The sequence below is a fragment of the Sesamum indicum genome, linkage group LG5 (assembly GCF_026168435.1).
Source record: "Sesamum indicum cultivar Baizhima isolate 11 linkage group LG5, ASM2616843v1, whole genome shotgun sequence".
Taxonomy (NCBI): Eukaryota; Viridiplantae; Streptophyta; class Magnoliopsida; order Lamiales; family Pedaliaceae; genus Sesamum; species Sesamum indicum.
This window is the reverse complement of record NC_142661.1, coordinates 18377401-18391132: the sequence shown is the minus strand read 5'-3', so window position 1 is coordinate 18391132 and position 13732 is coordinate 18377401. Positions and strand designations below refer to the sequence as shown.

The following is a 13732-nucleotide window of genomic DNA, read 5'->3' as shown; positions in this document are numbered from 1 at the left end:
ACTTATCAAAATTCCAGGTAAAAGGGAATGCCCATATGTTCCAACACGTGTATGGTTAGGATGCATGTTTCGACCAAATTAATTAATTAATGATGATGATCATGATATATAAATAAATATATACATCCATCATTCTTGTTCATTTGATTCATATAGAGACTAAGAGATTTTAATAAAAATAATATTATATAAATTTCAAATATTTACATAATTATTTATTTTTGAAATATTATTATCTGAAGATAGATGTTGCTCTTAATCACTCAGCCCGGGCCCACTCGGACCAACAGGTTGCGAACCCAACACTTGGTTTTTATCATAACTTTTAATTTATCGTATCTTTATATTTATGTCAAGTATTTTTCAAGAACTGTGGAGCGTGGAGTTCTAATTTCTTGGTGTTGTTAATTAATAATAAAAAAGTTGAGGGGTACTCGTGCAATTACTTTGTGTATACTTTCTCAGTTGGCTCCTTATAAAAGAAAGACCTGCACATTTATGGTTATAGTGTAATAATTTCTTTCAACTACTACTTGTCTTAAAACTTCTCAGTCCTTGAAATTTTTTGCCAAAAATAAGTGGTGAGTGGAAATGCGCTTCTCTCCTCTCCTTCTCTAATGTTATTATTACATAATTTCTAGTGTTGTCATTCGAACTAATCAAAGTCGCATGTTGTAACTGTAAAGTACAGTACCCTTTGCATACGCTTTTATATATATATATATATGATTCTTGTTAACGTACGTGGTGTTGGCAGAAAATGATGGATCAGAAGACCAACTCCACGACGAGTCTCATACGAACAAAGTCCGACCAACTGGTGGAGACAATGGCGGCTGCGCTGGCGGCGATGAAGTCCCCGTTGTCATCCGGCGATGCGGCTGCCAGCAGCGGCGGCCTGGAGAGCAGCGGCAATCTGTCCAGGATGTCCAGCCGGAGGCTGGCGGCGGCCTCCCCGGGGCGGAGCAGCGGCAGCGTCGGGAAGAACACTCACATCCGCAAGTCGAGAAGTGCTCAGATGAAATTCGACCTCGATGATTTGAACAGCGGCGCCGCCTTGAGCAGAGCTTCCAGCGCCAGCCTGGGCTTCTCCTTCTCCTTCACTGGATTCACCGTTCCGCCAGACGAGATCGCCGATTTGAAGCCATTCAGCGACGATGAAATCCGTAAGTTCTCTGATGTTCCGTTGCTTATATGTATATGTCTTTCTTCACTAATTATTAGTAGACTAAAGTATAATTCTGCGGAATGATATTATATATATTTCTTAAAAACTTGCAGATACCATATATATATATTAAATAGAACAAAAGATAAAATACAATTTGCAACATAATTCTGGAGTCCTCCAAACAAAATATTCTCTCTTTCAAAGGGTAAGTGAATTATTTAAAACCAAAACAAACAACACAATTACAAATTCTTCAATATATAACTTTTATTTAAAAAAATTATCAATAATATATATATATACACACCAAGTAATGAACTTAATTAAAGGGCGAAAGACAGATTGAATTTTCTATTACAAATCACATATTGCATCCATTTAATATATACACGTCATGTATATAATAATTATATTTTTTTATTATATTTAAAAATATATATATACATGATGTGCATAACAAAAAATATATTTGAAACAAAATACACGATTTTCTATTTCAAATATAATCCGAAGAAAAAGGGACGGAGAAAAGGTTTTTGGTGTGATTTTTCGGTGGGATGCATGCATTAATGAAAGGGGGTGGGAGGCGAGGCGAGGCGAGGACAGGGTCCAAAAAGACAAAGGATCGAGACATGCATGCATCTCTTTTTTAGTCTGTGCTAGAAATTAAAATGGATGAGAAGATGGGGCCCCAACCCAACTCCTCTTTTGCGTAAAAGTGCAACACTCTCTTCCTGACCAACTCTAAATTTCAACTCCAATCAATTTAGTTAAATCAGAATTAGTTATATCATAAATACAATATATCAATATAAACTTTAAAAAAAGTGATCAATCATATAATAAGTATATCATATTTATTATGTGATTGGTTCAATTTAACTAAATTTGATGCGTGTATGAATTTTTCCTACCCATCCAAATTAAATACCACAAAACCCAAACAACTCTTGCATGTCCCGTCATAATTAGTGGTCTCAACTTTCTTATAACACTTGTTGCCGTATCTTATATTATATTTGTTATATGTACGTATGCATAAAGTATGTTTTTGTAATACATATGTGACTGAGTGAATTTATATACGTGGTATGGATATATAATACAGAATATAATATTAATACTTAATACAAAACTTAAATTAGACGAGTTACTTTCTATTTTTCATGACCGTAGCATGGGAGAAAATAATATTTTGTGTGTGTATTGCCTGAACCGGCTTACTAACCGAATACTCTAATACGTTAAAAACAATTACTTTTATTTACATATATCGTACAAATTTGCAGTGTATTTGATTCTTTTGAAAGGTATTTTGTGGTTGCAGTCGCTATATTTCATGTTGTATGAATTTCACTCTTTTTTCCTTTTTTTCCCCCTTCCGCGTCCATCAGACACTAAAGTCTCTGTTTGACTCTAGGTTGTCGATTAACTAATAATAGGAAATTATAAAGATAAAAATAAACATATATGGGCATATCATACATAAGTGTTTCTGTAGACAAAAGGCAGTGTTCATTTATCCCACGTTGAATATTTATATGACAAATGTTTGGTAATAACCTAAAATCGAACAACTTTGGAGAAAGAAGGAGCGGATGAAGGGTGGAGATGGTATCCTGAGATGGAGTGGCGGGACACAGCTTCTCCACCGAATCTAATAATGTGAGTGAGAAGATGTCACACTCCCACAACTGTCACAGCTACTTGTCCTGATTTCGCCGTTACAATTGTAAGATTGAGGAAAAGGAGTTTGGTCTCAAGTGGGCCCCCTTGCGTTCTGCTATTGGCAGTCCCCTTCTCGAATCAGAAATAGTACATAAACATATAAGTGGACCATCATAGTTAGGACAGCAGAATTTATTTGTTAGTACTAAACATTATCTAATTAGAGACAGCATTCAGTTACATGTTACCTATCCTTTTTTAAGTTAGCCAAGTTGGTTTCAAATTATTACTGGCTAAAAATTCCTTTATATTCTAAAATAAGTTAAAGGTCATCGTGATTAAAAAAAATTTGAGTGAAACCCTCCTTTTATTGCAAATTAATGGAGTGCAAAATGGCCTGATTTTTATTTTTTTAGGATTTTATCCTCTTTTTATTTTTTAATTGGGTCGTATGCAAGTCCATGTAATTTCTTTGCTGCCAAATCAACGTCCTTTGACTGGAAAAAGACTAAAATGATCAGAATTATAATGTTACAAGATTAAATTGCGAAAATCAATTCATATAGGACAAAAAATATCACCATATATTAAAGAACTAAAATTATAATTTTTTCATTTAATATATATAATTATTGACGAATTTTTAATATGGTCATTTAATTTTTTGACTGTTAATATTATCTTGCATTACAGTGAAGTGAAATTCTGTGGTTATAACTTTTGCTTAATTCGTTAGCAGCTGAAGATCTTGAGGCAGGCAGGCAAAAGAAGAAACTTCACTCAGAGCCTACTCTGCCGATCTACCTCAAGGTAAATTACGCAAGTAGCAGACTACTTATGTTTCTTTCCTTCCAAAAAAAATGGTGTGAATTAAGACAGATGTCGAGCCCGTGCAACATACGATGATCGATCAATAATTGATTTCAATATCATGTATTTGGACAGGAAAAGGATGGAGTTATATCTAGCTAGAGATCAATGCAACTGATCAATTTGAACATGGCTATTATCAATTATGTCAGGTTACAGTCTTGTACAGAACTTCATTTTACATCGCTTGTGTACAAGACTTTCCTTAAACTACCCAAAAAACTACCAAGGAAACCTGCAGTAGGGTCTTAGTAGTCCTAGAGTAAGAAGTACAACAGAGGTTCCCGTATATATATGTATGTATAAAGAATTTATATATGCAACCTGTATTTCTTGTTATCACCCTGACGTACGAGGGTTTTTTCCTAAACATGCAGTTCACAGATGTTACATACAAGGTGGTTCTGAGAGGCATGACATCAACAGTGGAGAGAGACATTTTAAATGGAATTACAGGTTCTGTTGATCCGGGAGAAGTTCTAGCGCTGATGGGACCGTCAGGAAGCGGAAAGACTACATTACTGAGTATTCTTGGAGGGAGAGTAAGAGAACCAGCTCCTGGCGGCTCAATAACTTATAACGATCAACCATATTCAAAGTGCCTAAAGAGCAGGTAAAATATCATGAACTACTTCAATGGCACAAAAAATGTAGCATATATATTTCCTCAACATGACCAGATAAAATACATGAAACATTTGCCAGGATAGGATTCGTGACACAAGACGATGTTCTATTTCCTCACCTTACAGTGAAAGAAACGTTATCGTATGCTGCTCGTCTACGACTTCCAAGGACATTAACAAAAGAGGAAAAGGATCAAAGAGCCACAGATGTCATATGTGAGCTGGGATTAGAGAGGTAACTGGGTTCTCTCTTGGGCTATCCCGAGTTCAAGAATCACGAAATGTGTTGTCTTCATGAATGGCTGATTGTATTTTACCAGGTGCCAGGACACCATGATAGGTGGCTCATTTGTCAGAGGAGTTTCGGGTGGAGAGAGGAAGCGTGTATGTATCGGGAACGAGATAATAATCAATCCATCCCTCTTGTTCCTCGATGAGCCAACCTCTGGCCTGGATTCTACGACTGCTTTAAGGATAGTAGACACATTACATGAAATAGCTGAGGTATACATGTTCAACTTTGTTCTCAGTATTTGGATCGTCTAGGAACGTCGTGTCATATTGCTTCGAAGTCTTTCCGCACTAAGTAGATACGAGTCAGTCTAATCATAATTCAGAATAGATATATTGAAAAAGATGCACACTATACAGAATGATACAAATTTGTGAGTTACCTTGTGTTTAATTTGTCAAATATGATGGCAGGCTGGGAAAACGGTGATAACAACAATCCACCAGCCATCCAGCAGACTCTTCCTTAAGTTTGACAAGCTTATTCTTCTTGGCAAAGGGAGCCTGCTATACTATGGAAAGGCATCAGAAGCAATGGTCTACTTTTCATCGATAGGATGTTCCCCTCTTATTGCAATGAACCCTGCAGAATTCATGCTTGATCTCGCAAACGGAAATGTAACAGACATTTCTGTCCCATCAGAATTGGAGGACAAAGTGCAAATGGGGGACCCTGAAGCAGAAATAAAGAATGGAAAACCAGCTCCAGCAGTTGTGCATGAGGTAGAACATATTTTGGCACAGGAACACATAAGAAATTATAAATTATCCGGTTACTCGACATGTTTTTGAAAATTATCTTCATCGTTCTAACTATTTCAATAAACCAAAAAATAAAAAGAAGAAGATCGACTTTTGCTAAATGGGTAAGTTCCTTCAACGAGATATGTTACTCTTTTGATGCAGTATCTTGTGGAGACCTATGAGACACGGGTTGCTGAAATCGAGAAGAAGAAAATTATGAACCCGATACCTGTTGACGAAGAAATTAAGTCTAAGGTATGTTCTACCAAGAGAGAATGGGGAGCGAGCTGGTGTGAGCAATATTCCATACTGTTCCGGAGAGGACTTAAAGAACGGAGACATGACTATTTTAGCTGGTTGAGGATCACTCAAGTTCTTGCAACGGCAACTATTTTAGGATTGCTTTGGTGGCAATCTGGCAGTGATAACCCCAACGAACTGCAAGATCAGGTAAATACTTCCAAACCATTAACTGAATTACAAAATCTAGACCACTACTTTCCTCATCTAAAATGGAATACCAATAATTGAATTACCTAAACACTACAGTATTAGTAGAAATTTTAACCCCCAGACACCTCAAAGAAAGAGAATCATATTAACTAAATTTAATTCAAGTTAAGTGTACTTGTCTTGCAGGCAGGGTTACTGTTCTTCATTGCTGTTTTCTGGGGCTTTTTTCCAGTCTTCACAGCCATCTTTACATTCCCCCAAGAAAGAGCCATGCTGAGCAAGGAACGGGCAGCCGACATGTATAGATTAAGTGCATATTTTGTGGCAAGAACCACAAGCGATCTTCCGTTAGACCTAATATTACCAGTACTTTTTCTTCTAGTCGTTTACTTTATGGCAGGCTTAAGAATGAACGCTGGTTCCTTCTTCCTCACCATAGTGACAGTTTTCCTCTGCATTATAGCAGCTCAGGTGTGTCTTTCTCCATTTATGAGATCATCATAGTAGTGTAACTAAAGTCTTCATTGACTTTGAAATAAACTTACACCCCAAGATCTATTAAACATGTAAAACTGATGACAGGGTCTGGGGCTAGCTATTGGTGCTACACTGATGGATCTGAAGAAGGCGACAACTCTGGCCTCTGTCACAGTAATGACATTCATGTTAGCCGGGGGATACTTTGTGAAGGTAAGTGCAGAAACTTTATGGCAATTACTGTAACTTCTCACTGGTTCTAATCTTTAGCACCCATGTTATGTATAATAACACTTAAGAGAGGAAAAGGGCTTCTATACATATATCTAGACATTAATGATGGTAGAACGGTTTCTTAAAAGATAGATACTAATAATACAGGATTTTATGATTCTGCAGAATGTCCCTGTGTTCATATCATGGCTTCGCTATCTCTCATTTAACTACCACACCTACAAACTTCTCCTGAAAGTGCAGTACGAACACATAAGCCACTCAATCAATGGGGTCCGAATAGATAATGGTTACAAGGAAGTGGGAGTGTTAGCAACCATGGTCGTTGGCTACAGACTCCTCGCATACCTATCTTTACGAAGGATGAAGCTCCATCCAGGAGCTTAGATGTCCTGGAAGCCATTGAGAAACCAGCTTCTGATTTCATGGCCTTTTATGAGCTATACCTTGAAGCATATGAAGAGACCTTACCTCTAAGTGAGGTTGTAAGTTCAATATTTGACAAAAATCAGCACAGAGATTTCTCATGGAGTTCTCTAGGATATTTTTGCATGATTTGTTCAAAATCATGTTCCAGCAAGTTCTGAAAAGTTCAGGCAGCGAGCAGAACATCAAGTTTTTCCTAATAATTTCTTACGCTATATTAGTTCTTGGATGTAGTGCAAAAAATAGTAAGGAAATATGTTTTCCTCACTTAAATTACAGTACCTTGTTGATTCTGATGCTTTGACTTATCCTCGCCAAAATCCAAAATCGGCACTAAGATCTTTCTGGCAGAAAGTTTGACTAGAAAATGTTCCTCATCGGATTGGTGAAAACGTATGTCAACCGCAACGATTGACGTAATACAGTTAGTTACTTTGGATATGAACTGTAGTACATTGCTGAAAGCATCTGTAAGGAAGAAAAATACAACCAATAGTTTATTGCCAAGTAAGCTCACGTTTTCAGATACGTCAATCTGGTTTCTTGACCATTGTATCAACATAAGGAAAAAAGAGCTAACAGCATTTGATGGCATCGGAGTGCTCCCTTCACAACTATCAATGCGCATAATGGTTTTCCCACTGAGTTGGAATTCTGCACCAAATTCTCGTGTGGACTCTCTCATGCTAGTGTCCTTAACCAACCAAGTACCCCAAGGAGAGCAGTATCAAGCACTGGGTTTTTCTTTTCCAATCCTGCATGGAAAGTTACAAAAGAAAAGTCCAAAAGTGAAATAAAGAAAGCAGCTAAGTTATTTGCGCAATCATAAGAGACGATTGCATGCCTATTGTTAGCTTGTGTAGATTCATTTAATCGTGCTTGATTGGACAAAAAAGTCAAAACACTTGACAAATTGGATTTTCTGAAAACTACAAGCTCCAATTCAGTTACCAGACAAGTGTAGGAAAGTTATATTTTTATACTTCCATGTACAGTTTAATTAGCAACCAAACAAGGAACTAGAAATCAAATTTCTGACCAAACAACTGCATCAATACAATGATGAGATCTATCTCATTAGCATTTGAAAAACTCTAGGCTGCTGGTTGATAGTTTATGAAGTAATAGTAGAAAAACAAATTTCAAACCCTTTTACCTATATCAGCTGCCACTCGATGTGCACACATAACTCCTGAAAAGGCTACAGCTATGACACCTTGCCCTGGAAAGCAACTATCTCCCACACAATACAGACCACTTATAGCCTGCAAGGTCAATCACTGTACAAATTAATTTATTTGCAGTAACGAAAATTGAATAATCCAGTCATTGCTAGCATCAACCACGACTAATAAGCTGATTAACTTACAGTTGTATTGAAAGGCATTGCTAATAAGCCCTTTGGAGTTCTGCGAGGCATTGGACCATATGTACCACTATCACGAGCCAGGTATCGCCTGTGTGTCTTTGGTGTCCCCACCTGTCATATTCAGAAGCAGCACCAGCGCATAAGTCATTGTTTGGCTAATCAAAGATACTGTATGGGCAGAAATTTACTTTCCCTTTTCCAACAAGTTCTTAAATTAGTAACAGAAACCCCATGAACTACTATGCGTAACGAGGTATCTTCAAAACCAGTCCTATTGTAACAGAATAGCATGACTGCATACAGAAGTTTTAGAAAGCAAAGATTGTAGATACATAAAAACGTATACTAGTTTTTCGCACGCTAAAGTGCGGACAGTGCAACTTCCCAGAGCTCAATTTCACTAGTTCATAAGATTTCCAGGGAGAAATAGTTCATGCAATCACTAAGCCTTGTTTCAATTTCTTCACTCTTCTCTTCATTACTACATGAATCTATCAGTTATCTAGAAGTTTGAAGTGTAAACTTTAAGAATCACTGCTCATTTCTGGGAGTAGATTGCCAATGCCATACCTCCTTAAAAACAATAGATGATTTAAGTCCAGGGAATAACTTCTTGTCGAGCCTGCTGATTAACTTTTCGGCCACAAGTTCCTTTTTTGCCTCATAATCTTTGCGTGAGAGGCCCTACAGCAAAATGGCCATTTATGTTTACATTCTTGAAAAACTTAAGAACAATTAACTGTAAGGAGAAGATAATGCTATTACTAGAACAAGCTCAAGAAATATTACCTCCCAATTCTCGATCGGTGAAGTTGTGAAAATGTGAAGAATGTGGTTTCCTTCTGGAGCTAATGACTTATCAAGAACTGTTGGAATGCTCAAGAATATACTTCCATAAGGTTTTTCCAGATTTTCCCAATCATCCTGCATGCTCAAAGGAGAAATCACAGTGACTTGCATAAAATGTCAAGCAGTAAATAATATGTAGCCACTCAATCAGATAGTCTGAAATCACCACAGTACCTCGAGGACAAAATGGTGGCAATCAGTATCTGGAGGCAAAACATCAGCTTTAACCCCCAAGTGGATAGAAAGGAAAGATGGTGCTTTAACATATGCCTTCTGGAATCTTTTTTCTTCCTCAGGCAGATCTTCCTTTTTCAAGAGCTTACCTAAAAAAATCATTTCAAACAGTTTTTTGCTGAGAGAAAGAATCTAATGCAAGCAATTCAGCACAAGACAAACCAAGGGTTTGAAAACTAACCAAAGGTATCCCATCTAGTTGCATTTGAAATTATGGTTTTAGCATAGAATTGTCTTCCATCTGATAGCTTCACCCCAACCTACAAAATGTGATGCGTTATATCTATCTTCCATACTTCATGATCTTAGGTAAACAGAGCAAAAGATCCAAAAGGGATGCTGGTTGCAGTTAAACTCACAGCTTTTCCATCTTCAATGATAATACTGGTTGCATTTGCCTTGTAAAGTATCTCGCTCCCTTGATCAACCAAACCCTTTGCCAGTGACTTTGCAATTTCTCCAATTCCACCAACAGGATAGTTGATTCCGCCAAAATGTCTATCACACATAACCTACTGGAAAGAGAAAAATCAGAACACAGGATATGAATGCAAATAAAATTTGACCAAGAACTAATAAATTAAATTACCATGCTTGCATTGATAATAGGTGTCTGCATGGCGTTAACCGTGCTCACTATGAAACACTGACCAAAACAGACATTAAAAACACAAATTAATAACTGTGGGAAAAAGTAAAAGACTCATTTATCCATAACAAAATAGACTGAGTTGTGGTCAAGGTGAGTAGCACACCTCAGCATCGATGAAGGACAACAATTCAGGATCCTTAATATAGTTTCGAGCTATGTTGCCAGCATTCTGGGGCAGATAGTAGGCTGAGATGAATATGAGAAGCATCCATCAGCATAAGAAAGTGTGCAGAATTATGCAGCTTATAGGAAAGCAATTCACTGATAACATCAATACGTGGGGAGGAGCTATGGTAACGACTGAGAGTAGTATATCAATTAAATATTTACATGCGCCCATCACTGTTATATTGAGTCTAGTAGTACCAATTATGGGTCACTGTCTAAACCATTCATAAATTCCATGTTCTTCTTAATTTGATTTTCGTTCCTTCACGAGGAGCTTCGATTAAGATAGTTTGAAAATCATTGATAAGCAGTTCCGACACTAACTACAACAAAACAAATTCAGAAGGTCTTGAACACTAAAAGATAATACTGGTTTCTTCTGGTCATTTTATAGGTTTACCATTTACACAACAACAAAGATTTTGTTTATGTCCTTTTATGCACAAGTTCTTGAGACAACCAAGAGAAGACAAACCAATATGAATAGATTGCTCAAAGAATAGATAAATGAGGAAACAAAATTAAGCATCCAATATTACTGTAAAAATTCCATGTTATGGTCATAAGTGGAAATTAAGAGTAGAATATAAAGGCAAGAATCAGTTACCCAGAGTCAAGCATTCAAGAGGCTTCTTAAAAAACTGTCCAAACAGATAGATTGGCTCCTCCAGAGATTTCAATTCCAGTGAGTTCAATGCATTGAAAATCTAGCAAATACATCCGAGAAATCGCATTTAATTCAAACAAGGTAAAGTGGCGAAAGACCTAGAGAAAGCAACTATCACCTTAATTAAAACAAACCTTCCAGCAGACACCATAGAATTTGAGAATGCCTTCTCTTTCATGGGGAAACTTACTGACAAGTTCCGAAATGAATTTGTTATATTCTCTATGCACTTGAATTGAGAAGTCATTAGGTAAATGAAAATGAACAGTGGTCGGGTCAGGTATCACTTGCATCCTACATCCTACTGCAGCCAATGCTTGCGTGATCAAATTCAAATTTCCCTGCAAAGAAAAGAAGATATTCGAGTTTAAAGAGTGATAGCTACAGCTACACAACAGAAGATATAAATAGAAGGAATGTGGGAATCACATTAAACAATTTACAATCATGCTGAAAAAGTATCTCCCAAGTTGATCTTCATCAATTAACGCCCCAACCCACTTCCCTGGAGACAAAATCAGAAAGAAAAGGTTCCAAGTTTGACAGACATGAATAAACTGTTTTTGAGCATTTCTCATGCCTAAATCATGAGTCAAACATGTATACATAAGAAGATGGAGATATAATGGAAGACCAAATTTGACGTTTCCTCACCTAGGGGATGCTTTTCTATTTTCTTCCTTTGAGGCAAAAACAAAGAAACTTAGCTTAATTCAACTGAACAACCAAAATTATCTCTGTTCATCCTAGAGTTAATGGACCAAATAACATATCCGCGAAAATAGCCACTTGATGAGGGTTTAAGCTGTACTAATCTTCCACTATGTTATTAAAATTAGTTCCATGGAACTTCGACCTGGTAAAGATTCATAAACCGTCTCAGGCAAATGCCCTGCAGTACTTCTTGGATGCTGCCTTAGCCAACTCACTTGTGTGCTCCTGGATTAGTTAAAAAAGAGGCCCGTATGTGCATATGTAAGTTGTAAAAACAGCATAGAGACAAATCAATGCTTCTAAATGTTCCAACTTAGAGCTGGCATGGGAAAGGAGAAAGATGCAACTTAAAAGTCCAAGGGAATATTTTTCTGGTTAAATTCAAAATAGAAGCAATGTTAATTGACATATGGAAGAACCGCTGATTGGTATAAGTCCTAAAATAAGGACTCAGAGTGTTAGGCTCCAAAGAATTGTACAGTTTATGTTTCCAATAATACAATCACTTGAGGAACAAATCCGATGTTGAAGCATCTCATTCCACACTTATGTAACCAAGCCTACCTGAAATTAAGTGTTCAGTCCTTCTAAATAGTCTCACACTTTCTCTCCACATGAATGAAAGGAGACACAAAGCTACAGCTTCCAACCCAGAATTTTTACCTCTTGTTTTTCTTTCCTGTGAGGAGTCAACCTATAAGCAATTCTTTCCCACATGATGATTGACTTAGTTCAAAATTCTTGCCATATGCATATAGCTAATTTCCATTTTCTTTTCCCTAAAGTATAAGATAGAAGAATTGATTGTCTGAGATTTTTATGACTCGCATCTGCCAGAAATGACACATGAAAATGCATAACGTAAAAAGCCAACTACTCACAATTAAATCACTGGATAGAGAAACCATGTTAACAAAAACTCAAAACCAACTAACCTTATCACTGAAACCAAACATGACCGATGAACCAACATCAAATGTGAAGCCATCCCTCTGATAAAACCCAGAGCTTCCTCCAGGAATCACATACTTCTCCAAAACCAAAACCTTGGCACCTTTCACTGCCAGCTGCGTGGCCGCCACCAATCCTCCAACCCCAGAGCCTATAACAATCGCATCATAGAAGCTACTATTCCTATCACCTTCCGTGGAGCTACTTTCAGTTTCCAATACTTTGCCAACATCGACCACTGATTTCAACGGGAACCTGTTTCTTTGCCTGCGCTTTGCCCTCTTAACCCCAAATTCCAACCCGTGGATCTGGTGATCACCGAAATTTCGTGGTTTCCATTGGTCAAAACAGTAAACTTTCTGCCATGGGTTTCTTGATTTTTGGTTGCCCAAAGGTCTAATCTTCCAGTCACTGATAGTTGACTGAGGGGAGGAAAGCCCAGAACTCATGATGTCCATCTTCGAAATTATTGGCAGAGAGCAATTGTTTATGATGAACAATCAAGAACCGGGAGTTTCGGCTGGTAAGCGTGAAAAACCATCCAAACGTTGACTTATGTAGTTACCCAGAAAGTTGAAATTTTCAAGACCCGAATTCCAGTGAACTGTACTTCACCAGGACAAGAACTTCGGGAAAAGAAAACAATATATATATATATATATATGTGTGTGTGTGTGTGTGAAGGGTGGAGAACTGGGGAGAAGGCGTATTAATGAGAGATGAACACTTGGGTGGGTATCAGCATTCAGCTGCGGAAGATGAATAGAGAGTGTTCGGAGGGAAGTTGAAATGGGAGTTAATGGATGATAGCATCATTTTGGTTCTGGATGATGATTCCTCTTCACCACCAGACAAATTTTATTTCTATTCCAGTATTTTAGGCGCCTTTCCGAAGAATACAGGAAATTTTTGTAATAATTTTTTTATATTTTTCTAAATTAAATTGCTATTCATCCTTTTTCAAACACATTATTTAAATACGCACTCTGCAATGAATTGTAGAAACATATAATAAATTAAATATAACGCATTTATTTCGTGTTTCTTTTTTAATTAAAGAGCAGTCAACATAATAATTCTTTAATGTATCGTATTGAAGTATTTAAGTAGTCCAATCCAAACTTCAAGTAATAGGGGCTCCAGCTTATTGTTAGGACCATTTGTTTAT

At 37.1% G+C, this 13732-nt stretch overlaps 2 protein-coding genes and 1 long non-coding RNA gene across 5 annotated transcripts; 1 reads left to right on the top strand and 2 right to left on the bottom strand.

Moving 5' to 3' along the window:
* The first annotated feature begins 422 nt into the window (after nucleotides 1–422).
* ABCG22 (ABC-2 type transporter family protein) lies at nucleotides 423–7268 on the top strand. 3 transcript variants are annotated; one of them, XM_011079482.3, is made up of 11 exons: nucleotides 423–581; nucleotides 758–1166; nucleotides 3579–3649; nucleotides 4087–4322; nucleotides 4415–4570; nucleotides 4656–4839; nucleotides 5041–5349; nucleotides 5533–5820; nucleotides 6010–6294; nucleotides 6406–6513; nucleotides 6700–7268. In XM_011079482.3, exons 2-11 carry the CDS (start codon nucleotides 761–763, stop codon nucleotides 6919–6921), a joined length of 2265 nt encoding a protein of 754 aa, XP_011077784.1. In that variant the 5' UTR covers nucleotides 423–581; nucleotides 758–760; the 3' UTR covers nucleotides 6922–7268. The 3 variants fall into 3 exon arrangements, with proteins under 3 accessions (XP_011077784.1, XP_020549434.1, XP_020549435.1); XM_020693775.2 differs by having other exon boundaries at nucleotides 3576–3649; XM_020693776.2 differs by lacking the exons at nucleotides 423–581; nucleotides 758–1166 and adding an exon at nucleotides 3785–3861 and having other exon boundaries at nucleotides 3586–3649.
* On the bottom strand, nucleotides 4347–5148 carry LOC148788204 (uncharacterized). The gene is made up of 2 exons (XR_016065579.1): nucleotides 5010–5148; nucleotides 4347–4917 (listed from the first exon to the last, which is right to left on the bottom strand). It is a non-coding gene; the product is annotated as an uncharacterized LOC148788204 (long non-coding RNA).
* Nucleotides 7269–7315: 47 nt separating the features above from the next.
* On the bottom strand, nucleotides 7316–13437 carry CRTISO (carotenoid isomerase). Its single transcript, XM_011079483.3, has 13 exons — nucleotides 12549–13437; nucleotides 11034–11240; nucleotides 10840–10939; nucleotides 10168–10250; nucleotides 10002–10058; nucleotides 9772–9924; nucleotides 9594–9672; nucleotides 9353–9501; nucleotides 9119–9253; nucleotides 8900–9013; nucleotides 8330–8440; nucleotides 8117–8225; nucleotides 7316–7715 (listed from the first exon to the last, which is right to left on the bottom strand). The coding sequence occupies exons 1-13, from the start codon at nucleotides 13020–13022 to the stop codon at nucleotides 7642–7644; spliced, it is 1845 nt and encodes a 614-aa protein (XP_011077785.1). The 5' UTR covers nucleotides 13023–13437; the 3' UTR covers nucleotides 7316–7641.
* Nucleotides 13438–13732: the final 295 nt, after the last annotated feature.

Bases quoted from the DNA above. Each gene is read 5' to 3' on its own strand.
- ABCG22 (XM_020693775.2), top strand. From the start codon at position 761: ATGATGGATCAGAAGACCAACTCCACGACGAGTCTCATACGAACAAAG. The intron at 4,323-4,414 runs GTAAAATATCAT...AACATTTGCCAG, and splicing joins TCAAAGTGCCTAAAGAGCAG to GATAGGATTCGTGACACAAG. The intron at 4,840-5,040 runs GTATACATGTTC...ATATGATGGCAG, and splicing joins CATTACATGAAATAGCTGAG to GCTGGGAAAACGGTGATAAC.
- CRTISO (XM_011079483.3), bottom strand. From the start codon at position 13,022: ATGGACATCATGAGTTCTGGGCTTTCCTCCCCTCAGTCAACTATCAGT. The intron at 11,241-12,548 runs GTTAGTTGGTTT...TTTTCTTTGCAG, and splicing joins TGTTTGGTTTCAGTGATAAG to GGAAATTTGAATTTGATCAC. The intron at 8,226-8,329 runs GTAAGTTAATCA...TTGACCTTGCAG, and splicing joins CAATGCCTTTCAATACAACT to GCTATAAGTGGTCTGTATTG.